Source organism: Lipomyces chichibuensis (assembly GCF_038497645.1).
Source record: "Lipomyces chichibuensis strain CBS 12929 unplaced genomic scaffold V1513scaffold_5, whole genome shotgun sequence".
Taxonomy (NCBI): domain Eukaryota; kingdom Fungi; phylum Ascomycota; class Lipomycetes; order Lipomycetales; family Lipomycetaceae; genus Lipomyces; species Lipomyces chichibuensis.
Genome location: NW_027117457.1, coordinates 615,454 through 640,218, shown reverse-complemented (window position 1 = coordinate 640,218; position 24,765 = coordinate 615,454). Strand labels below are relative to the sequence as shown.

Sequence of the window (24,765 nt, the reverse complement as noted above, 5' to 3'; positions counted from 1 at the left end):
ATCGCTGTAGTCGCGGTAAGAGAGTACTGAGGATTGACAAAAGGGCTTAGAATCCGTTATTCGGGGGATTATGAAAGTAGTCAGAAACCGGTGAATTGAAGGAGCTTGATAATGATAACAGTAACGCTGTATTATGCATGCAATCTTCTAAGCTCATTAACCACTGTTTGCGTACAAGTAGCCTGTGGAGCTTTTTAAAACGTTTAGGAGGACAAGTCTATGTTGAAAGAACGGAATTGCCGCCAAACTATGATTATTGCCAACGCCAGCCGGTTTTGTAATGTTAGGATGTCGATTGGGGCCCAGGGTTAATAATAACCCTGACAGGGGCACAGCTCTGTCTGCGGATCCTGTTCTCTCGTCTGCGGAGTGATTTGGCAACTCTCACAAGCGCAGCGTTGTTCCCAAAGCCGAAGTCATTCTGTGTTGATCAAACGACAGTCTCCGGAAGATGGATGAACAGCCGATAGTGGGGAACGTGAGTTCAGGCGGGAATGTCAAGCTTACAGACCACGGCGACTTTGGCGAGGGCGAAATGAGCTACGAATCGCTTCCACATGGTGGCCACGCAACAATACCGGCGACTTCAACAAATCAGCAACTACCTGAAGACAGTGGCAACCAGTTCCCACTGGGCTCCGCGGTCGTCGACGAACACAAGGTAAACACCTATAGTCTTACGAGACCCACATCATCACTGGACAGCACAACAATAGATGGGGAGATGGACGGGCATGGCAAGAAAGACCAGCGCAGCTCGTCAGCGCTAACGAATTGGTTTTTCCTTCTCGAAAGACGTGGAACAAAGCGACGAATGCCAGTTGATCCTTCACCACAAGGTCAAAAAAATGCACTTCTAAATGATATAGACAGAAATCTCGGAGGGAATCACTACATGGCGTTGCTGTATTTGAGCTGGTTCGCGGTGTTAACACAAACGGCTTGCAGTGCTGTAGCTACCGCTCTTGTGGGGTCTAAGTCCAGCAATGTGGTCATTGGTATTTTCACGGTGTCGGCAACAGTCAGCGGCGCTCTCGTTGCATTGTTTAAGAATTCAGGTGAGCCTCAACTATCCCTACAGAGAAAAGTAGAACTCGATCACTTAAAGCTCAAAGTCGAGGCAGTGGATGCAAATATCTCACGCAATAATGGAGCATCTTTTGCCACAGTCCTCTCTACACTCAGCTGCATGCGACAAGAATATGAGCGCATAGATAAACAAACTTCCTCTGCATATGTTGGTGTGATGTCTTCTATCTCAACAGCAGCTGCCAACAGAATGGTTGCTCCAAATCAAAGCATGTAGAAGCAGGCCTGAAGCTTGCTTATAAGGATCTGAACTGAAAATGAACTGAAGTGATAGTGAATGAAGTGACAATGTGGCTGTAACATAGTCCTCCATTCAGAAATACTTCTCGGGTGTTTAAAAATGTGCTTGTCGGCCATCGTTAACACTGTAAATTAGATTTTAGTCAGCGTTATCATTATAGTGGTAAACCTTGGAGCCAAAATAAAGCTAAAATGTTGTGGCCTTAGCATGTACCTGGCTTTTACTGGTACATTTCAGGTCTTCAGCTCAATAATAAAGTTATATATGAATCGCATGTAACTGCTAACGCATGAAGGTCCCGGTCATATGGGGATCCCGGGTTATTGAGAATATAGTAAAATCTGTTACGCCGATTCCCTATAAGCCGATTTTTTATTGACAATTAGTTTTCCAACACTCGGAAATATATCTCGTTTATTATTGTCTTCCAAGTTAGGTTTTGAAATGGCTGTACACGTTACGCCCCTGCACGCGATGCTCCATATAAAAATCCAACGTGGTTGTTCCAGGTTTAAGAAATTAGAATTAGAGTGAGCCAGATTAGCTGCAGTTGTATAGAATCATCTACATGTTAAGCATTACAGTATGTGAGCATATGACTGGTTCTGTCTATTTTATATCTATTTAATTCAGAACACGGAAAAACTTTTTTGGAAAACATCCACAACTCAATTCAAGTCAAGCCCGACATTGCTTCCTTCTTCATATGATTTGTGCATTCGGCTATGATCGACGCTTGCTTTGCAATATCCTCCAATTTCGAGAGGACTTCTTTGTTGCCGTCGACAAAGCCATAGATGCAGTATTCCATACCGATATCTTTGCAGAAATCGATGACATGCTTCTGCGCTGCGCGGAAGTTATGTCTGGGCATACGTGGGAAAAGGTGGTGCACGGCCTGGAACTGCAAGCCGCCATGGAGGAAGTCGAGCCACGCAGGACAGTCGACGTCCATAGTTGTGCGCAGCATCTTTTGCGCGAATGACTCCGACACGCCGAGGTCTGAGGTTGACATGGCAAAGTGCGACAGCGTAACTTGCACATGTAATGGCATGGTGGCGATATGGCTTACCAGAACGTAGCCGATGCGGGTACTAATTGTTGGAAGTTGCAGGTATACCAACAAATAGCCGTACCAATACCAAAACACAATTATGCCGACGATCTCGTAGTAGCGTACCCAAGCTGCTTCCCCATGACGTGGGCTTTTGCCTATCAACAGGTGCTCCCATGAGAGCCTGTGCAGATTGAATCTGCCAAAGCAGAGAATTGGATAGTAAGTCCAGTTCTGAATGCGGACCATAATCTGCGCGACCGCATCAAACTCTATCAAGCGATCGTAGTACGTAGAGAAAATATTGTTAAAAGTCTTGGTAGACACGGCAAAAAAAGGTAACTGCTGGATATCTGGATCATGCACGGGATCGTTTGTGACAAAGTGATGAATGTTATGACTTGACTTCCACCAGCCAAGGCTAAGACCGCTTATGTAATCGGCTATAAAACCCCCAATGATGTTGTCCCAGAAAAATGAGTGAGTGATAGCGCGATGTCCGGCATCATGAGCCGTGAACATGAGTTGGTGCCAGAACAGCCCGAGACAGGTAGCCGACAGGAGATACCACTTGGTTTGAAGAAAATAGAATGAAAGTGCGGCGAGGGTGATGTATCGCACGCATTCGCTGCCGTATCCCCAGTAGGTGCATTTGAAATAGCCTTCGCGCTGCAACTTAGCTTGGAGCTCCCGGTATTTATTTGTTATGAATGTCTGCGTTCCATAATCGAGAGACGGATATTTCTCCAGATCGTGTTCAACCAATTTCCGGTCGTATTCCGCCATCAGCTCTGCACTAGCAGGTGACTCACGCACGGAGGGCGAGACAATTGTGACTTTCTGGACCTCTTCCAAGTCTGTCATCGAGTCGAATGAGTTGTGGCGTTTCCGAGAGACACCGTTAAGGGTGAGGACCTCATTAGAGAAAGAGCCGCTGGAAATGGAGGACGAGCGGGAAGACGAGCCAGCAGGAACTGTTATGGTTTTTGCCTCGTCAATCATCTCTTTGGTTCTAAAGAAGCCGCCTTGTATTGGTGGAACGAAATTCTTCCAAACACCGTCGATTCGGCCGATCTGGAACTTGCGCGACAGGGCCTGCGCTTCGCGTGAGTGGTATCTGTTAGTTGTTAGCACCTGGATGAACAGAATGGCAATTATGGTTGTGAAACTAACGCATTGAATTCGTCCGTTGCATCGCGACCGACCATATGAAAGACAACCTTGTCGCCGCCCGGGTGTTTTTGAAGCCAGGAATCGAGTCGCAGGACACGGTTCTCATATATGACAATTGTTTTGCCGTCTGCGATCATGGCCTCGACATCGTCGCTAGATAGAGGTTGTGTCGGACCCATTGAGTGTCAATAGTTAACGTGCGATAGAGGTGTGGGCAAGTCAGAGATGTTGACAGGGGGCAGGTACATCGACGTACATAAACCAGACACAGACAGCTCAGGAGAGTGAGGGCATTGTGCGAAGGAGGTCGACGCAGCCTTGGCCGCGAGTAAATTTCCCCACGCATCTGCGCAACCCCCATGGTAGGTATGCCGGAAAAAATGGCGCTAGCGGGATAAATATAAGCTGAACAGTAGGAACGCCACTCGCATTACTAAGAGCTCGGGCCCGAGGTGGAGTGAGGAAGCCGCGCGGACAAAGGAGAGCGGACGGATTGGGGGCTATGTGAGAAACCTTCCTCAGGGTCCTCCTGTCAAAACGCGCAAGGGCTCGCTAGTCGCTACCCAACTATGGTGACCACGCGGCTCCTTATCAGGGTCTCGAAGGGTTTGGTACCTGACCCTGACCCTGACCCTGACCCAACAGGACGATTTAGCTCGCTTAGGCTCAAACACAGCCAATCTAAAATAAATTGATTCGCCCGGCCATTCCCAAAGAGGCTAGTGCAGACTACCAAAATAAGTAACATGCCAATCTAACGCGCTAAAACCCTCACCCTAACCCACATAGCCCTCTTAACACAAAATTTGACATAACGTTGGCCCCGCGGATTTCACACTGCCCCCCTTTCCCCAGACCCGGGGGCTATAGGAGCTGCCGTCCTACAATCTGGCTTCTGAGTGCGGATGCAGGTCTAGGCTGACCCGTAATGCCACTGTTTAAGGATCGCAGTATTGGTTGTGCAGGGGATGAGAGCTGGAACTATGTTTAGAGACCACCGAAATCATTGAGGCTTTTTTCGGGTGTAGGCACGGTGTGGATTAGGGGGTTGAGGGCATTGCCCACCTGCAATCGCGTCTCTTCGTCCACAAGCAACTTAAGTCTTAAGAACTGTGCATCTCTGCAAGTCGGATTCCGAAATGGACTTCGAAATTGGCGAACTCAAGAAGACCCTAGTCTGGGTGGCTTTCACCGTGCTATGCTTTTGAGTAGCCAACGAGAAGGACCGCAGGTTGCACTCATTGGATAAGGGTTAATAGCTAGATAGATGAGAGACCAAGCGCCTGTTGTATATACAGAAGTGTGTCTGCAGACAAGGTTAGCATACCACGATGTCAACTACCTTCCGTTTCACTCAGACTATTCATATTAACCTCCCTGCTCATTTTCTTGTTTACAATAGTTATTACATTTCCGAAGTTCAGTTGGCATTTGTATTTGATTATTACTCCTATGGCTACCAATATAGACACCTTCCCGAGCTTTCCTCTTTGGCACTGACATAATGCCATTTTGAAATCAATTACGCAGCCTATTATTCAATGTTAACGGCATTCACCAGTGGCAATCGGAATATATTGCTTTTGGACGTGCTGATCTGTAAGATCTCCCTGAATTTGAGTGACTATTAAACTCTAGCGTCTTCATCAATTGTTTGGTCAGTCGGATTTCTGAATAAAAGCTACGCGATACGCAGGTCTGGAAGTGGCTTGTCCGTAATTCCCTTTATGATGAACTGGCGAGAGAAATTGGACAAAAATGTTGTACACAATTAGCTACATCTGATTGCTCAGACAATTCACCAAGCTAATCCGGTCTACCTAGGGCCTTCGATGAACATGATTTGAATACATGTATACACTCTACATACACATACAGTAACCCTTGGACCAGAGGACGTGACTCATAGCTAGCTCTTGCAATGTGCCCATCCCCTTCATCGTATCACTACTTCAATAATATGGCTTATCAGTGAACTGCGTAGAGATGAAACAAGGCTTGTGCTACTTGACGTTGAGCAACAGCCACTTCGCATCTGCTCGGGGACAAGTTTACTTTCATGTATATTAACCAATCTAACATATAGTAAGATATGACATATCGACCAAAATCAACACCCTATTCCGTAAATCGCAAATAAAAACGATACCAAGGTTACTGGTGAAATAAATGTGAGCCCAACACCAAAGCCAAAAGTATACAGTACAAGACAAAAATCCAAAATATAACCATTTGATACATAACATTATATAACGCGTTACATATGCATGTCACCTTGATAGCTATCATGTCTCTCTGGTGGCCTTGTGATCTCCGTCCTGCCATCGCGGTGGCCAGTCTTGTGGGCCCTGCACGCTGGCGTTATACGTTGATAGATACATCCAATCATGTTGTGATTGTTGTTGCTGTCGTTGTAGTTGTGAATCGGGAAGTTGTCGTTCAGGCTGATGATGAATTTGTTGCTCAGGCGACGAATGTGCACTGCCGCTCGCTGACAAGGCTCGCAATTCACCAGATGACATATGTGGCGGACATTTACCATTTGCATCTATGTCACCCTGTCCCATCATGAATACCATGTCATTGGCCATGTTCATACCTGTCTCATTCCAATACCGCATTGCATGAAGATTATACAACTCATCTTCCTCGTACGGACCATGGGCCTCGCTATAGCGATTATCCTCTCCTTGCTGTCCAGACTGGTCCTCTTCCTCGTCGTCATTCTCATCGTCTTCCTCCTCCTCATCGTCCCGTGCCTTTGTAGCTCGTTTCTCAATTTCAAATATCGGAATCCTGGAAATAGCCAAATCGAGCTTGCGCAATGCCTGAGACATCTGCTCAAAACCGCGAGACGATACTCGCAAACTCCACCGATATTCATCCAAGCACGTCTTAAAAAGCTTGCGTTCCTCGTTCTCAGTTGCTGTAGCGAATAATAACGCCGCGAATGTCCCGATTAGTGCAAAGTTTGTCGCCGATGCTGAATACCAAAATGCCTGAATGTGTTCAGGCTTCAAATTCTTGACAAAATCCATGGCAGCAAGTAGACGGACTCGCGCGGCAGACCGACATACTTCGATAATTTCTTTTGGAGTAGAGGGTGTGAGCGCGTGGATTATGCGCCGATGCAGAGTGATTTCTGTCGCAAAATACGCCAGGTGCAGCGAGCCGTTCGAGGAAAGCTTGCGGGTCTTGAGTTGTGTATTCATGCGTAAACTTTCAGGAACGCCTTGGTACCAGTCCTTGAGTTTGATCTGTATCGGCTTAGCTTTCTCAAGTATCCCCTCGATGTCGCGCAACTCGCGTTCAGCTGCGACCGTGAATAATGTTGAGAGCACTTCATGCACGATCTCAGATAGCGAGATCATCTCCTGGAATAATCTTCGCCCGTTTTCGACTTCTGCCGATCCATCTTCGTTTGACTCGTCCGCAGCTGTCTCAGGGAAATCATCAGACGTGACATGCTTGACAAGCCAATTCCTCTTATCTATGTGCGACGGCCGTGACTGGGTAAGTGCATGCCATTTGTCTTGCAACCAGACGGCCCATGCTAGCCTACGGCGTAAACCACGCTCCCACTTTGGAATACGCCACTTTTCACAGTCGAGTCCGAGCCCAAGTTCTTCAGCTAGCGCGACAACATGTGAACACAGAGGCCAATCACCCGCACTATCGTGCCGTCGTTGGAGCAGAAGAAGCCCGGCTTGGACAGTTGATAGTTTCGGTCGCATGATGACGTCTGCAAATGTCTTGTGTGCTAGTTTGTCCAGCTTCTCTACATCCGGCTTTTGTAGCGGCGCCAGCTCCGGATCGTATGACCACCAGTTCAAAGCTAGAGAGTACACAGCAGCAAGTAGCGGTGGAGCAAATTCCCTGTGGGTGCGCGAATACTTCTCCAAAAATACTTTCTTGTGTAAGACTGGAAAGGACGGATGGACAATGCGGAAGTACAAGTCAATAAGCGCCTGACCATGTGGAGCAACGATGCGTTCAATATCGTCAACTGTCTTCAGCATCTCCTCGTACCCATCAATAGACCGATCATACTCCATAATAAACATGGCGTCAGGGGCGACCTTGCGCAGGCTGACGCCATTTGCTAGCTCCGCTTCGTCACGACGATCGAACGGGATCAGGTCCAGAAAGCCGTAGTCAAGCGTGGAAGAGGAGCCGACGTAGGTCGACCACCGTGGATTCTGCAGGCCGAGTGTCTTTTTGAGCAGTGAGTGGCCGCGGATCGTACTGTAGTCTTCGATGGGCAGGGTTTCGCGGATCTGAACATGAGAATTCAGTGATGATCCAGACGCGACACTGCTTTCTGGCGGTGACATGTTTGTGAATGTGGATGGCGGCGACATATCGACCCTTGTTAACGAATTAGCATAGACATTGAGATAGGCAGGTAGCTGGCAACATACTTAGCCACCTTTGGCGCACTTGCTCCATCGACGGCGCTCTGGGCGTCTCTCTTGCGCCTGGGCTTCGGCCCTTCTAAAAACGTGCACTCTTGTTTGCGGAATCGGCATAGCACACACGAGTCGTCGTTCGGGGGTATAAAACACCGTGACTTGCGACGGCGGCAGGAGTCACACGGTCGGGACTTCTGCCCGGGCTGGAGGCCAAGCAGTGCCTGCGTCGCGCCCTGCATGCCGGCACCGACTGTCGTAACAGCACTACCCTGCTGCGGCAGTGATCCGGTGTTGATCATTGCAGGCGTTGGTACAGGTATGCCTGGATGGGACGAAGAGAGTGGGAGAATGGCCGGGATCTGGTGGACCAGCGCTGTGAGGACAGGATACGTGGCTTGCTGTGGAAATGACTGCTGTTGCGAATGCTGCTGAGTAACATTCTCCAATTGCGGCGATTTCTGTTGCTTCGGAATTCTAGGAGTGGAGGAAGAAGAAAGAGCCGGCGTGGCCGATACTCCAGTCTGAAGTTGCCTATGTGGAGTTTGCTGCGCTTGCTGCTGCGGCTGCGGAACCGCTAGCGACTGCCCGGTCCAGGCATGGCCCGTCGTGGCAGGCGACGGCGGCATTTGCTGGACTGATGTGGTGATGGGAGTACCCTACTGTCGATTGTAGTCGTGTTTAGGTGGAAGTCGTGGAGAGCGAGTTCACTTGCCGGAGAGACTTCAAATTGTTCAAATGCCTGCGGGACAAACCAAAGTAATAGGGTTGTAAATAGCAAATCGTTCACGGAGATTATCACAAAACTAACAATTAATTTGGATCTAGTGCGCCCGCTGATATTTCTCCTGGCCCATTGCTAACTTTTCACTAAAGCCCGTGCGTACAAGCCACACTCAGCCACTACAGCCTACCGGCAGCGGTTCGGAACAACTTATAAAAGATTAAGTTAGGGTTAACTTAATATATGCGCCTTCTTTGTGTGAATGTCACGTTTTCACGCATGCAAAACATGGAAACAAAATTTTAAAACAATTAATAAATTAATAAACTTATATATAAAACATACTGTAAGCACATACACTCTCGGTTTCCTAAATTGATCCACCACTCTGCAGCGAGTAGCCTTCGAAATCACTTTTATACTCTCTAATAGACACTGAACATTGATCCCGATACATCAATTACAACTACCACGAAGACTTAACTAAAAGACAAACGAAAAGACAAACCCAAACCGTATCACAAAACAACCAGTCTTGTCTTTATTGTAGATGAACGAAATGCAATGCACGCAGCAACCTATAAACAACTATCATCGTCAAACTCACAAAATCGAATCAAAATATGCGTATCATTGCACCATCGTGTTCGTCGAATTGTGCTTCGCACTCTCCTCAACCTGTTTCCACAAAAGCTGTCGGTGCTCCTCTTTGGCGTCCGCATGCTCCTCTGTTTCCCGGTACAACGCTGCACATTCTTCAAACAGTGACGGGTTCAGCTCCATAAACATTTTCACTGCATTACACACCATCGTATGGATTGTCCGGTTCCAATGCCCCCGCGCGTTCCGATATAAGGCTGAGAACATGATTGGCAGAATCGTCTCCACATTTTCACTCATCAAGGACACAAAGTACTCATTGTTCCACAAATAGAGTGCCCGTTCCGCGACCTGAAAATGCTGACTCGATACGCACTTTGCAAGCTGCTGAAACAGAGGCACCTGGATCTTCAGAAACTCGGAGGGCTCCAGTATCTCAAAAATGTCCTCAATCTCATTCAAAAACATCACTTCTTTTGGACTATTCACTTTCGGCCAGTAATGAAGTAGTCCAAGAACAACTTCTTCTGTCAAGCTCGGGTCCTTCTCTATAAATTGCACAATACAGTACGCCAGCTGCGGATGATATAAGCTCAACGACTTAGCTTTGTGCAACGGTATCAGTACTCGCGCAAGGAAAATCTTGTGTTCCTCCTTCAGTGGCAAGGCGAACCCGTTGATGATACTACCCAAAATCTCTAGCAACTCAGCGACGCCGTTAAATCTACCAGTCTCATATATAAACTGGAAGAAAACGTTATTCATACACCGCCGAATGAATGATCTCAGATTGAGGAATTTGCCGTAAATCCTGTGAAGAGTTGTCTTTAAATAGTCTCGCTCTCTCGGGTCTTCGGTGTCGAATAATTCGAGTAATTGTTGTACAAAGTGATGATCTATATAAGACTTTGCCACGCTGTGCTGGAAATCCGGTGACTCCACAAACTTGAGAAAAAACTCGTATACGACCTGCATATGTGGCCACGCGATCTCCAATACCGGTTCGTCTTCATCGGGATCGTAGATATCGCCGACCGGATTCACAGGCGGCGGAATCGGTCGAAATAAATTCCGTCCAAACATGTCCACAACACTAGCATACATCTGTTCCGTATACGCCATACGCGTCGTCGACACAAAATCCAGCAACTCATGTAACGCAACGCGTTTGATTTCCTTCGACTTCATATCTGACGACGGATCACCGAAATCAAAGATAACATTGCACTGTTCAATCTTCTTGAAAAACAGGTCCTGCCGACTAGTTGCGGGTACCTCGTGGAAACCGGGAAGTTTTTCCAACTCGCGCTTGGCCGAAATCTCGAAACGCGAAGAGTGGTGTCGCCGAGTCGGGGACCCAATTTCATCCGGGATGCCGGTTTTTAATCTGTCAAATGTGGGCGATCGCTGGCCATGTCGTGGCGCCGCCAAGTCACCGGGCATCGTTTCTGTTGCCCCCGGTGGGGGTACGTGAATCTGATACTTGTTAACAATCGTTCACTCAATCGCATTCAAACCAATCACGCACTACTGCAGACAAGCCATTGAGTGTATTCACAGTTGTCTGTGCACTTCCACCTCCTGGTGATCCTTGAAGCGATGCTGGTGGTGATGTCGGCGAAACTTCTGGAGCCTGTATAGTGCCTGCCGTAGTCGATGACTGTGATTTGCCGATCACAGCCGGCGGCGCAGACAGCCCAGACTTGCTTTGGCCGGATGGACTTCGGGATTGATCTGAGTTCGTCCGTGACGGCAGCTCCTTCGCCGACGAATCCTTCTTGCTGCTCCGTGATGCTGATCCAGAGGTGCCGGTCAGTGCGTTGTTTGATTTCACCGAAGGGCCGGACTGGCTGGATTGTACTGACGACGCGGACGATCCGGATGATCCGGATGGCGACGACGGATCGTGTGTACTTCTCGAGCGGGATAACTATGCCGATGAACCGTCAGCTCGTCAGCGCATCAATAAACTGAGCGCGAGGCACTCGATGAACAAAATGAACTTACGACGCGCTGTTTAAAACCCTTCATGGCGAGGACGCCAGATGGTCCTGCGCTATATCCTTGCGGTGATTGATCGAAATCGAAACGAGATGATGATGCCGATGTCGACGCACAAAAAGATACCCTTTCGCTGTGTTTGGGGATTATGTCGAAATGAGGAGGTGTGATTTGTGTGCGAGACGAGCAACGATACTTCCTTAGATCTAGCCACTGTGTCATCTAATTCGAATTGCGTGACCATACGCGTCCCTACAATACGTCCCAAGTATTGGCAATACTTCAACAAAACAATTCTTTGTCAAATGTGACCCACAGCCGATCCACGGATAATGTCACTGGATATCGTCCCACGTATCACCTGTATCGAATACCCCGGTGCAGTCCGCGATGTCGATAGAGCCATTCTTACTCTAGGTGGGAAGGACGCGCTGCGAAAGGTTGTGGGTATCAATTGACCTTATGCTTTGCATTCTAACATATCCGATACAGACAATTAATTCGGGTGGCCAGACACCGCTTGAACTAACGCTATGTCCCGAAGACCAGTTCTCGCATCCGATTGTATCGCGATCGACAACACACGGTCATTCGATCGTGCTCCAAGTGAAGATCAAGAAATCGCTCTTGGCCCAACATGACGGCGATCTACGAAAGACGTTGGAGGCTCATCGCAACTCATACACAGCGGTCCCGTGTGCGGTCGTAAACTGTTTTGTCAGATTTAGAGGTTTGTCTTTAACTGCGGTATTAGTGTAGGCCAACGCTAATGTGGTTAGAAATGGCTGATTATCAGTACAGCACTCTCAATTCCCCGTTCGTCTCCAGTATGAGGTCGTCGTTGTACTCGGGAGACTGTATGCCTATCCTAATTTTATCTGTGCTTGTTAATGACGCTAACGTATCAGTGGATGCAATTACGCGGCTCACGTTCTCAGACTCTCAGCCATTAGCGGCCGACTTGGACATGCCCCCCCCTCCGAGGTTCTCCCGTATTACCGTCCCATTTGACTACTCCTACCGCCAAAATCCGGCAGTTCATGTTGTGACTGATGCATCAGGTGCAACTCGCCTTGTCAACAAGTCGATCGTCCAGAGGTTATTCAGCAAAGTCGTTCGGTGGACCGACGCGGCAGTTCCAGATGAGTCCTATGCGACAAAGAACCTGCCAGTCGCGAAAGCGACAGCGTCGAATCCACGCATGCCGGAAATTATTGAGTTATTGAGCACGAAGTTTGAGGAGCGGCCTATCTGGACAAGGCGTGCATTGGAGGAAGAGGCACTGGATGAGGAGCTGCGCCACATGTGGGCCTCTCATGTCAAATTCGCGTTGCCGTATGTTGCATTTACATGGAAAAGTGGGCCCTGGAGGGCGACTTATACAAAGTATGGAATTGATCCACGGAAAGATAAAAGGTACGCAAAATATCAGACTGAATATTTCAGGATTGCGCCAAAGGATGAGGATGAAGGTAAAAAGCCTGGGAGGACTGTTCTGCTTAAGGACGAAGAGGACGCAGATGACAGAAAACCTGATGTGAATGTGCCGACCCATATTTTTGATGGCATTCATTTGCCTACTGGCAGGAGCTTTCAACTCTGCGATATTACAGATCCGGTCCTGGCAGAACTGGTACAGCATGGCGGATTGAGGGACGAGGCGGATGAGAAAGACGGCTGGTACAAGGCGACAACAATGTCTAAAATTCGACGAATTATTAGACTTAAGCTCATGGCATTATGGAATGGCCAAGCCATTAAGCAAATGGACGTTGCAAAGATATTGGAGGAGGCAAGCGATGATGAAGCAGTCGCTGCTGCAGCTGCAGCGGCTGAGCAATCAGCGACGGAAGGCGAAGAAGATGCTCGGGCCACGACAAAAGATGAGCAGACAGAGTCGATCGAAAAGGAGGTTTTACAGGCAGTGTCAGCTGTCAGTCAGGACGGTGGTCAGAAACTCTGCGAGCTCTTAGGCATTTTGCAACAGGAAGAAGGAGAAGGAGGTTTGTTTACAATTTTTGTTGCCACAGCTGTCATCCAGAGGATAATATGCTAATAACTCACGCAGAGCGTGGATTTGTTGACGCGGACGAGTATGAAATCTTCGACGATGACGAGGAGGGCTAGCCGACAACGAAATTATTTGGACGGTGCCAGCAGTGTCACGCCGTTCCTGATCGCCGCGCGCGTGAAGTTTATGCGACGGGCACATGGTCACAGATGTTCACCGCAGTTTTCACGTTGTCGCTTAGGTCGTGCGGGTAACTTCTTGCCCATCGGTGAATCTATATGTGCTTGCTTAGCCTAGAAGTTGTTACTGGCCTCTGATCGCCACACTGTTTTTCGTAAGGCGTCGAAGGATTTCAGTTCATCGGCAAGTCGAGGCGGTGGCTGTTCAAATTAAGCTCTAACGATAAAGGCATCGTAAGCTCGATGAGCTCCATGCACCGACCACCATCGCCGATATAGAGTGCGCTTTGTATTATATTGTGTATGACTATAATTGATGTCCAGACTAGGCAAATTAGTTGTTCACGCTAGCCGTACCATGAAGTAATTCTTTTGTCATCGGACATATCGAGGAAGTTATCCTGGTCCACTGATTGTCATATCTCCCTAACCCAAATGTAGATGTGCGTGTATAAATAAGGCTGATGTTAGGGTTTTGTTGCCTGGATATACCAAGATAACGGGCGTGGACTGACTGATTAGGACTCGGGGCAAGTTGCCTTCTCATTCGTTCGCTCCACGCTCATAATCCCGTTGCATTTTTATTGCCCTATTTTGACCGCAAAATCGCCAACAATATCCAGCAACTATCCTTAATTATATAAATGGCGGCAGCAGCAACAGAGGCACCGATCTCGCCCTCCGAAACAGAAGGCGGAACAGCAGCAGATGGCCTCTCGCCAGTCGGCACTGTGACGACTTCCAAATTTCCACCGACACTAGCCTCAGTAACGTTCCCCGCACCACCTACACTTCCAAAAATCATCGTCACGAAGGACGATATCAAAAATAATGTCGCCGCTTATGAGACGCTGTTGAGCGCTGCGGCTGCGCTGCGTACTGCTCTCGCAGCTGTGGCCCAGGCTGAGAATCAGTTTGGCACAGCACTCGAAACATGCGCAAAGTGCCGCGGTGCTAGTGAGAGCGAGGATGGGTTATCTGGCGCTGCTGGATTACACTATCTTGCCGCAAATCATCACAAGATCTTGTCCGAGAGTTTCACGAAAGGGTTTGAGCAGCCAGTGCAAGCGGAAGTTGACACTTATGCAAAGTTGACTAAAGAGCACGAAGATAAATTCCAGAAGGAAACTATTTCACGCACGAAACAATTGCGTAAGACTGAGAAGCAGCATGTCAAGTTGGGCAAGAAGAAACAGCGAAATTTGGCGCTTTATCGAAGTGCGTTGATGGACTTGACGGCACAGGTTGACGGGCTGGAGAAGCTAAAGTATGAGTATTTCAAGTATTCGCTGGACATCACACAAGATATCTCGGCCAAGATACTGAAGCAGGCAACCAGTATTGTTCGTGCGGAAGTCGAGATTTTTGAAGGTATCGCTCGAAAAGGATGGACCGGTGAGGGTTTGGACGACATTCTTTCCAACAGCACAGATCCGTTTGCGGTAGAGGAAAAGGAAGAAGCACCCGAGAATGTTGCTGTTCTACCGCACGACGAGCCTATCATTCCACCCGCACCTGATGGAGCCGTACTTGAACTTGTTACTCCGGTAGATGGCGACAAGGACGAATGCGAAGCTCCTGGTGAGGAATCGGCAGATGGGCCGTCTGATAACGCCGAATCGGTAGACATTGAGAAAGCAAATGGCGAAATAGAGGAGCCGGCAATCGCGTCAGAAGAATCGAAGTTGGAGGAGGAAGTCAAGCAAGAAGATGGACAAGACTGTCAGGACGAGCAGGAAAGCACACATCCACCCAACGTGGAGGGTTCGCCAGAAGACTGGGCCCGAGAGAGAGAGGGTAATCAAGAGTAAAGGATGAGGCTTACTAGACGGAGTTTGTTTGGTTTGGAGGCAGGCAGCATGATATGAACATGAGAGTATCTAGCTTGGATATTTTACGAGTTTCATTTATTTGGATTTAATTTTGATAAAGGTGTAATTTGTAATGGCTGTGGTTGAAATAGCGTTTCTCATTAAAAATGTGTTTTTATTGGTCATAGGTTGTATTAATGGTCATTTGTGACAGTAATTCACGATCTGTCTATGATAAAGCTTGCAGCCTAGATGCAGCTGTATCACTGGCTATAAATCGTAGTTCCGAGACCCGACTAGGTGTAGATCTCGAGATGTCGACGGCAAATCTACAAACATTGGTCAATCCAACATCCGCGATGCCCCTGAAATCCCCGGATTTAATGACTCTGATTCCGCTCCGTCTGTCTGGAGTAGCCGTAGGTCCAGGCATTAAAGTGGAATACAGTGTCTTTCGGATACTTTCTGATTTCGCTAATCAATAACCCTATACCTTGAGATATAACCAAAATAAAACAGACTTTGGACGGAAACGATTCATATGTCGAACTGGGCCCACAAAACGTCGTGTCAAGGTATATACAATCCAATCTCTTCCACCCTCGCGCATACGGCACCAAAATCGGATTCCGTTTTAATGATTCGAGCCACCAATCCTCTGCACGGATGTCGCCAGTGTACAATATTGCTTTGTTCTCATTTTCAATAAGGAACATCGTAGATCCGGGACAATGATTTCCCTGTGGATGGTTGCTTGCCTCAAACAATGTCACGGTGATTGTCTGACATGGATCTAATTCTATTTTTGTTGGTGTATTGTATGGAATTGCTCGCTGATGACACGTTAACATTCAACCAGACGAACAGAAAGGGGGCCGTACCAATACGTCACGACCGTGCTCGGGTCCAAGATTACGATACACTCTCTGGGGCTCGATTTCAACTTCATTACACAATCTCGTCAATTTCACAGATTACTTTTCGAATCGTAAAAGCAGCTGTGACCATATTAGGTTCATGGTAACCGATCGTGCACAAACAAGTCAGCGAGCAAGTACCTATTGGGTGGCAGGAGAGCAGTACACCACCGGCCCGATATAATTATCCAGGCCCAGTAGATGGTCCGAGTGGATATGTGATAGGAAGCATGCTTTCAGGGGTAATGTCCCTGGCTGTTCTTTAAAGTAGTCAACTAAGTCTGTGTCAGTGAATTTGGGACGGCTTGCTGATGAAATCTGAAAGACCCTACTTCTGATTTCGGGGAATTTCTTTGCAATTCCTAGAAATGTGCTCTGTAGATGTCGTTAGCACAATTACAAGTCAAGCATTTAAATGAATAGAGATGGTACCATATTTTGAGCTGCCGCGATGTGATGATGGGAGCAACTGGTACCGCGCGTGAAAGTGTTTTTACTTACGGATGGCTTGTTTTGGTGTCAAAACTTTAAAACGAAATTAGCGACACCCTTACCCTAAATTAAATGGAGTGCGGACAAGGATCTTACTGTTACGTCGTCTCACATTTCGCCCTTGCGATATGGCCTTGGCTGTGGAGTCGATTCCTAAGCCGGAAACTAATACATGAAAGCTGTGGAGATGCTTAACGTAATTTTATGAATCAGTATTTTGCCTCTAATGTAGACTGTGGCTTAGAGGCAGTAACTAATGGTTTACTCTGGTTGCGGTTGTTGACATGTTGCTGGTCAGGCCGACATATAATGAAACTCTCAGCGACAGATATTAGTCAACATCGAACCTGCTCTTGCCTGCTTGCTGAAAATAACTACTCTGAAGTCCAGCATCTGGCCACTGAACACTAATCACCGGGAAACTGTGAAAACTGTGCTGATCATTCTGTCACTGTCACATCTGTGCAGATGGCTACCTATGTAGGCGAGACTCGCCGATCTTACACGGGAACGTATCGCGTGCAGCGTCGCAACGCATCTGCAACTACTTCTAATATAGTATCTTATGGGCTTGACAATGGAGAACAGGTTGCAGCAGCCAAAATCTACGCCAGTTTCTAAGACGGAATTTTGTCCCCGAACCTGTTCCACTGCAGAATTCAATGACTAGTGAAGAAGAGATTCGATGTCAGCACATACGCAAGCTTATCTTGGCAAACGATCCCGATAATGAGTACGAGGTTGAGATTAGCTCTGCTTCGTATGGTCTACTCAAAGCGGAATTCTGCAATGACGATGATGATGACTCGTATGCATTGCCAATTTGAAAGGGCTATTTTAGAATGACTGATGTACAATACAGGTATCCTCGGCTATTTTATGATTGGACCCGCCAGATAGTCACCATCGTCACCGTTCCCACTCGGCTCCATGAAGACACATCCCGCACCATTCTCAGCCATCTTTGCAACCGCGTGGAGTCCCTCATGCTACGTGAAGGTATTCGTTTGCTATCGGGTCAAAGGCTGCGCATTAGCAGTAGCCCGACAGAAGTGATCAAGAATGGCCTCTCAAATTATGAGATGCAGCCAGATGGTGTGATTTACTTTAAAACGTCGGCCGGAGAGGAGCGCAAAGTCGTCGTCGAGGTTGGCGTCTCTCAGACTTACGACAGTTTGCTGCGAAAGGCCAGGAAGTGGATATTTGACACAAAATGCAATATCGTTCTGCTGCTTGCATTTTACGAGAAACAACGTTACTCTGCACCGCTTGAGAGCATTTCATTAACATCGCGCCAGATGGATGATAAAGTCGTACAGATGAACCTGCGGTGGTCATCACCGAATTTCTCTGGGTTTGGGGCACTGGAATATGAAGGGCACACATGGCTCGACGAAATTTCTCAGGCATTCATTGAGGTCGTTCGAAAGGACCCGGACTCTAATGGCACGAATGCTGTGGTTACTAATAAATATGTAAGGCTATCTTTGTTTGACCGGTAAGCCAGAACACTAATACGAGCGTATCATAGGTTCTCATAGAGGAGGGTAGAGACATAAGCTCTGGCGTCCCAGAGACGGTCGGTGATCTGCGACTTGCAGAATTGATGCCGCCGGAGTCACTAGGCGATGGCGATGCAGCTGGTGTTGTTATCGATTTTTTTCATTCCAGCGATTTTATGTCTATTGTCCGTGATGCGGTGATCAGCACTGCCGTAAATCGATTCAAAAAAGCTGTCAAAATTATTGTCTAGAATACGTTTTTATTGTTCTGCTTGCTCCTTTCACATGTTATCTCTGACAGTCATTGACATATTTAAAGTTTGAGAATAGGTTAAGGTCTTTTCAACCCCAAGGCCTTGTAAAAATCATAGCTCTTATGTTGGGCATGATTCGGATATCGCACTATTCCGATAGTGAGCGATAGCTGCAATTAATGGATAAATAATAGCCAGCCCTCCATTACCTTGGCAGCCATCCCTGTTCAATAGCGTCGACAGCTACTGTCTCTTCGCCAAAGCAGTTGTCAATATCGGATCGCTGAGGCTTTCGGGACCCAACTTTGAGAGCATGCGGGACTCGAAGCTGGGCTTCTCAGCAATAACAAGTTGTCAATCGAGCGGCAAATGATAACTAACAGATCCAAGAGTTCTTTCGTAGTATGTTAAACAGGCAGCCAGGTTCCACGCGTTGTCAGGGTAAATTTTATTAGTCCATACCTAATTAGGAATACGATTACTATACGATTTTTTGTAGACTATACGATTACTTTACGATTGGGTTCTCAATTTTGCGATTAACTTTACGAATAATATAGTAATTTTTGACGGTACCGTAATCGTGTCCACGGTCACACCTCCACACAAAGGAGCACAATATAACCGATTATATTTGAGTCGGCCACGATGTCCAGTGTTTATAGATTTGGACTGGGGTCGTTGCGAGGGCTCCGAAAGAAAGCCATCATGTCACCGATTTTTAATTCTCCAACTTACTGACGCATTTGACGACTTAACAAGCAACTGCACAGATTATTTCGATGACACTATCGATCCGCACTTTGCAAATAGTTACCCTGTTGATGACATAATTTATGTGTCAGCAGATTGTGGCTCTGATTGGTTCCTGTGGGACCCGCGAAATGTTTTTTTTACGCCGAGGTGCAAGTAGACGCAGGGTTGAAGTCCATCTCGTCCAGAACCAACTCATCCTTTCTCCACACCTCTATCTGCCATCTCAATTGCTCTCTGAATAATGCTGCTCTCTCGCCCCATCTGCCGCTCGGCCGCCCTCACGCGCCCGCTCCGCTCCGTCTCGATCAAGGTATGTGTGTCACCCACGATCTCTAGGTTGGTTCTGCGCATCCGGAGCTGCCGGTACTTGCCTGTTGCTTGTTCTGGCCGTCCGGATCTCTTCAGTGCACTCGGCTCTGAGATATATGAGTTCAGAGTAGAAATCACCAGCTTTTGCTCGTTTGCACTGAAGAAGTCCGATCATGCAACATTGTATATGTGGATCAGTGGCTAACTAGATTCCTCCAGACCCTCCGACGAAATGCTTCCACCGAAGTCGCCGAGTTTAGGGGAACGAAGAACGCTGATGTACGTGTTGTAATTTGGTTTGCCGATAATTGTTGGTGGACAGGTGTTGATATGTTTTATGGCGCAGGGCAAATACACAGTCACTATGATCGAGGGTGATGGTGAGTGGCTACGTCCAATATCAATAGAACACAACTAATTGAGTGTAGGTATTGGTGTTGAGATTTCTGCTGCTGTCAAAGATATATACGCTGCCGCGAAGGTATGTTTGTATGTGCCATGTTCTCTGGATAGTGTTGACTGACATGCCCTGCACAGGTCCCCATCATCTGGGAGGCAGTAGATGTCACTCCTATTCTTAAAGATGGCAAGACTGCGATCCCCGATGCGGCGATTAACTCCGTCAAGCGAAATCTTGTCGCCCTGAAAGGCCCGCTTGCCACCCCCATCGGCAAGGGACATGTCTCGCTCAATTTGACTCTTCGCCGCACTTTTAACCTCTTTGCGAACTTGCGACCGTGCCGCTCCGTAGTAGGCTACAAGACCCCATACGACAACGTCGATACTGTCCTCATTCGTGAGAACACCGAGGGCGAATACTCCGGTATTGAGCACGTTGTTGTCGAGGGCGTCGTTCAGAGCATCAAGCTCATTACCCGACCAGCTTGCGAGCGTGTCATTCGCTATGCTTTCCAGCATGCCCGTGCCACCGGTAAGCCTAAGGTGCTCGTTGTTCACAAGGCCACCATCATGAAGATGTCCGATGGTCTCTTTCTCAGCACAGCGAAGAAGATCGCGAAGGAGTACCCAGATATTGAGCTCGGCGCTGAGCTACTCGACAACACATGCCTTAAGATCGTCACTGACCCTGAACCATACAAGCCAGTTGTTATGGTTATGCCAAATCTGTACGGTGATATCTTGTCCGACATGTGCTCCGGCTTGATCGGCGGTCTCGGTCTCACTCCGTCTGGTAACATGGGTGACGAAGTAAGTATATTCGAGGCCGTCCACGGTTCTGCTCCCGATATCGCCGGCAAGGGCTTGGCCAACCCCACCGCTCTCCTCCTGTCCTCTGTTATGATGCTCCGTCATATGAAACTCAATGACTACGCCGACAAGATCGAGAACGCTGTTCTGAAGACAATTGCCTCCGGTCCGGAGAACATAACCCGCGACTTGAAGGGCACTGCCGGCACCAAGCACTTCACCGAGCAGATTATCAGGCGTCTGTAAATTAGTTAGTTGGTTCTTGTATATTACGGGTCTTAGCATTGGGCAGACGGCTCTTTTGTTGTGAACGGTTGCCTGTAATGAAAGTTACTTAGATTGTCGTCGTTTCAATTATACATTATTGAGAAACTCTGTCGAGCCGATTGTCGTCGTTTTGTATGTCCTCATGATCTTAATGCCACGGGTTAGGTTTTCTATTTGTATTACAATCTATTCGTCATCCTATGGAAATTCAACTTCGCGTCGTACATATATGACGGTAATCTATACACATCATATATGGTAAGCAAGGAATATATTACAAGTATTAATCCAACGCTGTACAATCCAAGTTAACTAATATTACATAAATTCTTAACGCCATATATCTTCTTTTTCCATAGCAGAATATAGGAATTACAGTTTCAAGGACCAGGCACTCGCATCTGCCCGCCAATGGCAGACATATCAAAATTCTCAACTTCCATGTCATCCGCCCAGGTAAACATCATCTGCTCACAATTCTCGATCTGAACCGCGATATTCCCATACTGGTCCTGTATGGGTTGCTCTATGGGGTGCTGCTGTAGCAGCTGCTGCGGTGTCTGCTGCGGTGTCTGACTGTCGCCCTGGTGATAGTGTTGGTGATTTATCAACGGTGGAAGCCGATCGAACATCAATTCTCGAGAGACATTTGTCACAGATTCCGCCGGAGAGGATGGTCTATTTATGCCATTGGGCAATTCCTGAAAAACATTATTCAAATCAAAGCACTGCATGACCTTGGGTACCGAGTCGTCTATCGATTCCTCATAACCCGACATGTTCGCCAATCCCACGTTCTCCGGCCGTGGTTGGTTATTCACCTGAGCGCTGTCTAGCGCATCGGCTGTCGTCGCAGTCGTCCCATTCGAATTCGCAATATTCGGGAGTCCTGGTACGGATTTTGGTATCTTGTTTATCTCCCGATCAACCACATTCGCCTCCCGAGGAGAGTTGGCCTTGTGCCCAGCGTGTAATTGTGCATACCTGACCCTCTCCTTCTCGACCTGGACGTTGACCCGCCGCAATAACTCTTTCAATAGCTGATACGCCTTGTCTGCAATTTTATTCCTCGTCCTGGTAAGCCTCAACCGCGCCAACGCGCATTCAACTGCTTTCAGACACTGCCACACGTCAATAGCATTCCCGGACCTGTCGTCGCACATCACAAACCCTGACTCAGCCAAGCTACCGCTCATCTTCAAAATCTCTCGACATATCAGGACTGATGGTTCCAAATTCTGGTACGCGATAATGAACCGCCGGTAGTGGTGCTCCTTGACAATCGCTAGCATCCGGTCTGCAGCGGTCAATAAACGCAAACAGAATGATAGTGGATTCGGGACAGGCACTTTGCGCCTGTACAGCGCGCAGAGTATCATACAGATCGTCGTCGCAATTGACTCACGGTCGGCGACCAAGAACGGGTATTGCTCATCCAAAGACGTGTCAGGAGAGTAGAAGGCAAAGTATGCTGGCAGTGACGCCGTGTATACCGCTAGGTTTCTGTAAAGTTTGCGCGGGTCAGTGTCAAGATCGGATATGACAACCGACAGTTGGAACGCAAGCACCAAGCCGGTGTATTCAGTGACAGCCGGTGCAGGAGTGACGGCTGGATAGTAGCATTCATCCGGCAAGTCCAGTGGCAGAGGTACATTCCACAGCTTGTCTACAATCATAGTCGGCCGGCCCAGAATAAGTCCCATGCATCTGTCCCAGTGATAAATTGTCCACCATAACCGTCGGCGCCGCTCGCGTTCGTAAGATGAAGCGGAATTAGGTTCTTCAATGTGGAGCTTGATTTCTTGGGCCATGCGAATAACAGTTGCCATGCAGTACCAACTCTCTTTCATTCGTGACTCGTGTTTCAGCCATGCACCACGTAGAAGGCCCTCCAACACCCTGTCTATACAATCAGGCAATAACTCGGCGAGTTCACTAGCTGCTTGGGAGTAGTCTTTGGACAAGTTCTCTAGCGACTGACCAATTTGCCGGAGTGTAGGAAGGTGCTCCATTGGTGCGAATTGAATCGCTAAAGACATCAAACGGAAAGTTAACATAGGGGTCGCAATAGTACCTGCCCGATCTGGTAGCTCCCACCATTGTCGCAGACGGTCCCAGAATGCAACCTGGTTTACCATCTGAAAAAGATTGGCTTCGGAAAAAAATATCTTGACCAGCAGCTCGACATACGGCCTAGGGGGCATAATGCGCAGTATCCTCGAAACGATCTTGCTGTTGCGAGACGCGTTTTTGCTTTGCCTGCCCTTGATTGCAGAATAACTTGGTGAGTCCGTGAGCTTAAGCTCCGCAATGTCCTGAGCGATATTTGCAACACCGCATTTGAAATAGCCCAACGCATCAGTATCATCGTCCTCGGAGTCCAAAACGTCCTCGACAGGTGAATCAGAACTTTCGGTAAAGCTATGCTCAATAAAGTTGTGCATATTATCGGCTCCTGGGTGAGAAAAGGAAACCGATGACGTGGCGTCAGTGTCCGGTGAAAGTTCTGTCTTAGAAGGTGAGCTGCGGACGTAAGTATTAGGACCAGAGTTGCTAGATGACGCAGACGGGATGTCTGTGGTCGTTGCTGTTGTACGTGCAGCTGCCGCCAACCTTGGCGAAGAAGACCGAGTTGTGTACTGGCATAGATTCTGGACCTTGCGCCCGATACATTGATTGCACGGTTTCTGGCGATTGCACTGATGCATATTAGCATGGCTTGAACACTACAATGAATAGGCCAAAGTCATACCTTTTGTTTGCGCCTGTGGCACTCATTGCAGGAAATCACAGTTCGCGTCCGTCGAGTCGCTTGTTGCGCGATGCCACTGCAGCTGCTGTCATTGTCATTTTCTTCTGAATGCTGCATGCTGTATTATATGACTGAAATCCTTGCACAACCTGCTTCTGCTAATATCACTATATATCCAAGTTATCTGAACCCCTGGATCCAACAAACGCACAACTCGGCTTTATATTACCACAACCTAATTACTAATAACCAGAATGGGGGCCATTAAACGGTCTACCTGAGAAAATGGATAAAGCACCTCTAGGCAGTGACCAAGAGTTTGCAAATGTTCGTAGAGAGAGTGAGTTCGCCACAGTGAATTGCTGTACGAACCCCTTCGACCGTGTCGTCCATTGTATATAAAAACCTTACCCCACGCGATGGACGCCGCACGCGACCCGCCTAACTTCACGTCTCGTTTCTTCGTTACCCGGCACTAACTGTACTTCAAGATGATTTGATTAAGTTTAAGTTATATATAATAATAGATATACACCAATAGAACAAATAGCAGCATTTTATGCAGGAAGATATAGGCCATCTGACCGTGCCCGCATCATCTAAAACATCTGGCCCAATGCCTGACCCGCTACCCCAACTGGAATCTCAATTTGCATGCGAAGTTCAAATGAATATCCAAGATGCGTTGAGACCTCAGCTGTAGGCAAGCGTTTCTTCCCTCAATGCCTCTACGCGGCAACAATGACAATTCCGAGCCGATACATTTGTGAGGGTGCATTTTTCGGATGGTATTATTTTGTCCAGACGCGAACTAGCGAGTGCTAGTGTAGAATATGCTGGCTCAATTCTCGAACGGTAACAATGATACTGTCCCATTCCACTATTAGCAGTAGCTCATTTATAATCTGTTCAAAAAGTTCGATTTTGACTTCATCTCTATCGTTATGGGCTCTGTCTTGGTCTGTCAACTTAGTACTGACTCCTGTGTGGGAGCGCCTCAGATAGACATAGGTAA

At 47.7% G+C, this 24,765-nt stretch overlaps 11 protein-coding genes across 11 annotated transcripts; 5 read left to right on the top strand and 6 right to left on the bottom strand.

Moving 5' to 3' along the window:
* Positions 1-451: 451 nt before the first annotated feature.
* V1513DRAFT_423641 (uncharacterized protein) lies at positions 452-1,306 on the top strand (the record flags this gene model as incomplete). Its single annotated transcript, XM_066896046.1, has 1 exon — positions 452-1,306. One exon carries the CDS (start codon positions 452-454, stop codon positions 1,304-1,306), a length of 855 nt encoding a protein of 284 aa, XP_066755472.1.
* A 530-nt stretch (positions 1,307-1,836) lies between these two features.
* On the bottom strand, positions 1,837-4,050 carry V1513DRAFT_395959 (fatty acid desaturase-domain-containing protein). The gene is made up of 2 exons (XM_066895379.1): positions 3,558-4,050; positions 1,837-3,501 (listed from the first exon to the last, which is right to left on the bottom strand). Exons 1-2 carry the CDS (start codon positions 3,734-3,736, stop codon positions 2,004-2,006), a joined length of 1,677 nt encoding a protein of 558 aa, XP_066755471.1. The 5' UTR covers positions 3,737-4,050; the 3' UTR covers positions 1,837-2,003.
* Positions 4,051-5,842: 1,792 nt separating this feature from the next.
* V1513DRAFT_375107 (fungal-specific transcription factor domain-containing protein) lies at positions 5,843-8,208 on the bottom strand (the record flags this gene model as incomplete). Its single annotated transcript, XM_066894883.1, has 2 exons — positions 5,843-7,925; positions 7,979-8,208. The coding sequence occupies 2 exons, from the start codon at positions 8,206-8,208 to the stop codon at positions 5,843-5,845; spliced, it is 2,313 nt and encodes a 770-aa protein (XP_066755470.1).
* A 1,112-nt stretch (positions 8,209-9,320) lies between these two features.
* On the bottom strand, positions 9,321-11,321 carry V1513DRAFT_375267 (phosphatase 2A regulatory B subunit-domain-containing protein; the record flags this gene model as incomplete). The annotated part of the gene is made up of 3 exons (XM_066894890.1): positions 9,321-10,766; positions 10,819-11,220; positions 11,298-11,321. 3 exons carry the CDS (start codon positions 11,319-11,321, stop codon positions 9,321-9,323), a joined length of 1,872 nt encoding a protein of 623 aa, XP_066755469.1.
* Positions 11,322-11,578: 257 nt separating this feature from the next.
* Positions 11,579-13,747, top strand: V1513DRAFT_256925 (RNA polymerase III transcription factor IIIC subunit-domain-containing protein). Its single transcript, XM_066894496.1, has 5 exons — positions 11,579-11,731; positions 11,784-12,021; positions 12,071-12,148; positions 12,200-13,294; positions 13,360-13,747. Exons 1-5 carry the CDS (start codon positions 11,624-11,626, stop codon positions 13,416-13,418), a joined length of 1,578 nt encoding a protein of 525 aa, XP_066755468.1. The 5' UTR covers positions 11,579-11,623; the 3' UTR covers positions 13,419-13,747.
* A 255-nt stretch (positions 13,748-14,002) lies between these two features.
* V1513DRAFT_439428 (uncharacterized protein) lies at positions 14,003-15,574 on the top strand. The gene has a single exon (XM_066897214.1). The coding sequence runs from the start codon at positions 14,126-14,128 to the stop codon at positions 15,290-15,292; it is 1,167 nt and encodes a 388-aa protein (XP_066755467.1). The 5' UTR covers positions 14,003-14,125; the 3' UTR covers positions 15,293-15,574.
* On the bottom strand, positions 15,448-16,585 carry V1513DRAFT_439422 (uncharacterized protein). Its single transcript, XM_066897213.1, has 2 exons — positions 16,351-16,585; positions 15,448-16,290 (listed from the first exon to the last, which is right to left on the bottom strand). Exon 2 carries the CDS (start codon positions 16,141-16,143, stop codon positions 15,673-15,675), a length of 471 nt encoding a protein of 156 aa, XP_066755466.1. The 5' UTR covers positions 16,144-16,290; positions 16,351-16,585; the 3' UTR covers positions 15,448-15,672.
* V1513DRAFT_256908 (uncharacterized protein) lies at positions 16,174-16,688 on the bottom strand. The gene is made up of 4 exons (XM_066894495.1): positions 16,642-16,688; positions 16,542-16,584; positions 16,351-16,484; positions 16,174-16,290 (listed from the first exon to the last, which is right to left on the bottom strand). Exons 1-3 carry the CDS (start codon positions 16,642-16,644, stop codon positions 16,351-16,353), a joined length of 180 nt encoding a protein of 59 aa, XP_066755465.1. The 5' UTR covers positions 16,645-16,688; the 3' UTR covers positions 16,174-16,290.
* A 675-nt stretch (positions 16,689-17,363) lies between these two features.
* V1513DRAFT_375388 (uncharacterized protein) lies at positions 17,364-18,454 on the top strand (the record flags this gene model as incomplete). Its single annotated transcript, XM_066894894.1, has 3 exons — positions 17,364-17,509; positions 17,564-18,176; positions 18,233-18,454. The coding sequence occupies 3 exons, from the start codon at positions 17,364-17,366 to the stop codon at positions 18,452-18,454; spliced, it is 981 nt and encodes a 326-aa protein (XP_066755464.1).
* A 1,089-nt stretch (positions 18,455-19,543) lies between these two features.
* Positions 19,544-21,306, top strand: V1513DRAFT_439418 (uncharacterized protein). The gene is made up of 3 exons (XM_066897212.1): positions 19,544-19,902; positions 19,951-20,003; positions 20,060-21,306. The coding sequence occupies exons 1-3, from the start codon at positions 19,860-19,862 to the stop codon at positions 20,975-20,977; spliced, it is 1,014 nt and encodes a 337-aa protein (XP_066755463.1). The 5' UTR covers positions 19,544-19,859; the 3' UTR covers positions 20,978-21,306.
* Positions 21,153-24,231, bottom strand: V1513DRAFT_395936 (fungal-specific transcription factor domain-containing protein). The gene is made up of 2 exons (XM_066895378.1): positions 23,751-24,231; positions 21,153-23,697 (listed from the first exon to the last, which is right to left on the bottom strand). The coding sequence occupies exons 1-2, from the start codon at positions 23,865-23,867 to the stop codon at positions 21,379-21,381; spliced, it is 2,436 nt and encodes an 811-aa protein (XP_066755462.1). The 5' UTR covers positions 23,868-24,231; the 3' UTR covers positions 21,153-21,378.
* Positions 24,232-24,765: the final 534 nt, after the last annotated feature.

Coding starts and splice junctions, on each gene's coding strand:
- V1513DRAFT_395959 (XM_066895379.1), bottom strand. CDS start 3,736: ATGGGTCCGACACAACCTCTATCTAGCGACGATGTCGAGGCCATGATC. Junction 3,502..3,557: donor GCAACGGACGAATTCAATGC/GTTAGTTTCACA, acceptor AACAACTAACAG/ATACCACTCACGCGAAGCGC.
- V1513DRAFT_395936 (XM_066895378.1), bottom strand. CDS start 23,867: ATGCAGCATTCAGAAGAAAATGACAATGACAGCAGCTGCAGTGGCATC. Junction 23,698..23,750: donor GCCACAGGCGCAAACAAAAG/GTATGACTTTGG, acceptor AATATGCATCAG/TGCAATCGCCAGAAACCGTG.
- V1513DRAFT_256908 (XM_066894495.1), bottom strand. Junction 16,485..16,541: donor GAAATTCCCCGAAATCAGAA/GTAGGGTCTTTC, acceptor ACACAGACTTAG/TTGACTACTTTAAAGAACAG.
- V1513DRAFT_439422 (XM_066897213.1), bottom strand. CDS start 16,143: ATGTTAACGTGTCATCAGCGAGCAATTCCATACAATACACCAACAAAA.
- V1513DRAFT_439428 (XM_066897214.1), top strand. CDS start 14,126: ATGGCGGCAGCAGCAACAGAGGCACCGATCTCGCCCTCCGAAACAGAA.
- V1513DRAFT_439418 (XM_066897212.1), top strand. CDS start 19,860: ATGGCGCAGGGCAAATACACAGTCACTATGATCGAGGGTGATG. Junction 19,903..19,950: donor CACTATGATCGAGGGTGATG/GTGAGTGGCTAC, acceptor AATTGAGTGTAG/GTATTGGTGTTGAGATTTCT. Junction 20,004..20,059: donor ATATATACGCTGCCGCGAAG/GTATGTTTGTAT, acceptor TGCCCTGCACAG/GTCCCCATCATCTGGGAGGC.
- V1513DRAFT_256925 (XM_066894496.1), top strand. CDS start 11,624: ATGTCACTGGATATCGTCCCACGTATCACCTGTATCGAATACCCCGGT. Junction 12,149..12,199: donor GTCGTTGTACTCGGGAGACT/GTATGCCTATCC, acceptor CTAACGTATCAG/TGGATGCAATTACGCGGCTC. Junction 13,295..13,359: donor ACAGGAAGAAGGAGAAGGAG/GTTTGTTTACAA, acceptor TAACTCACGCAG/AGCGTGGATTTGTTGACGCG.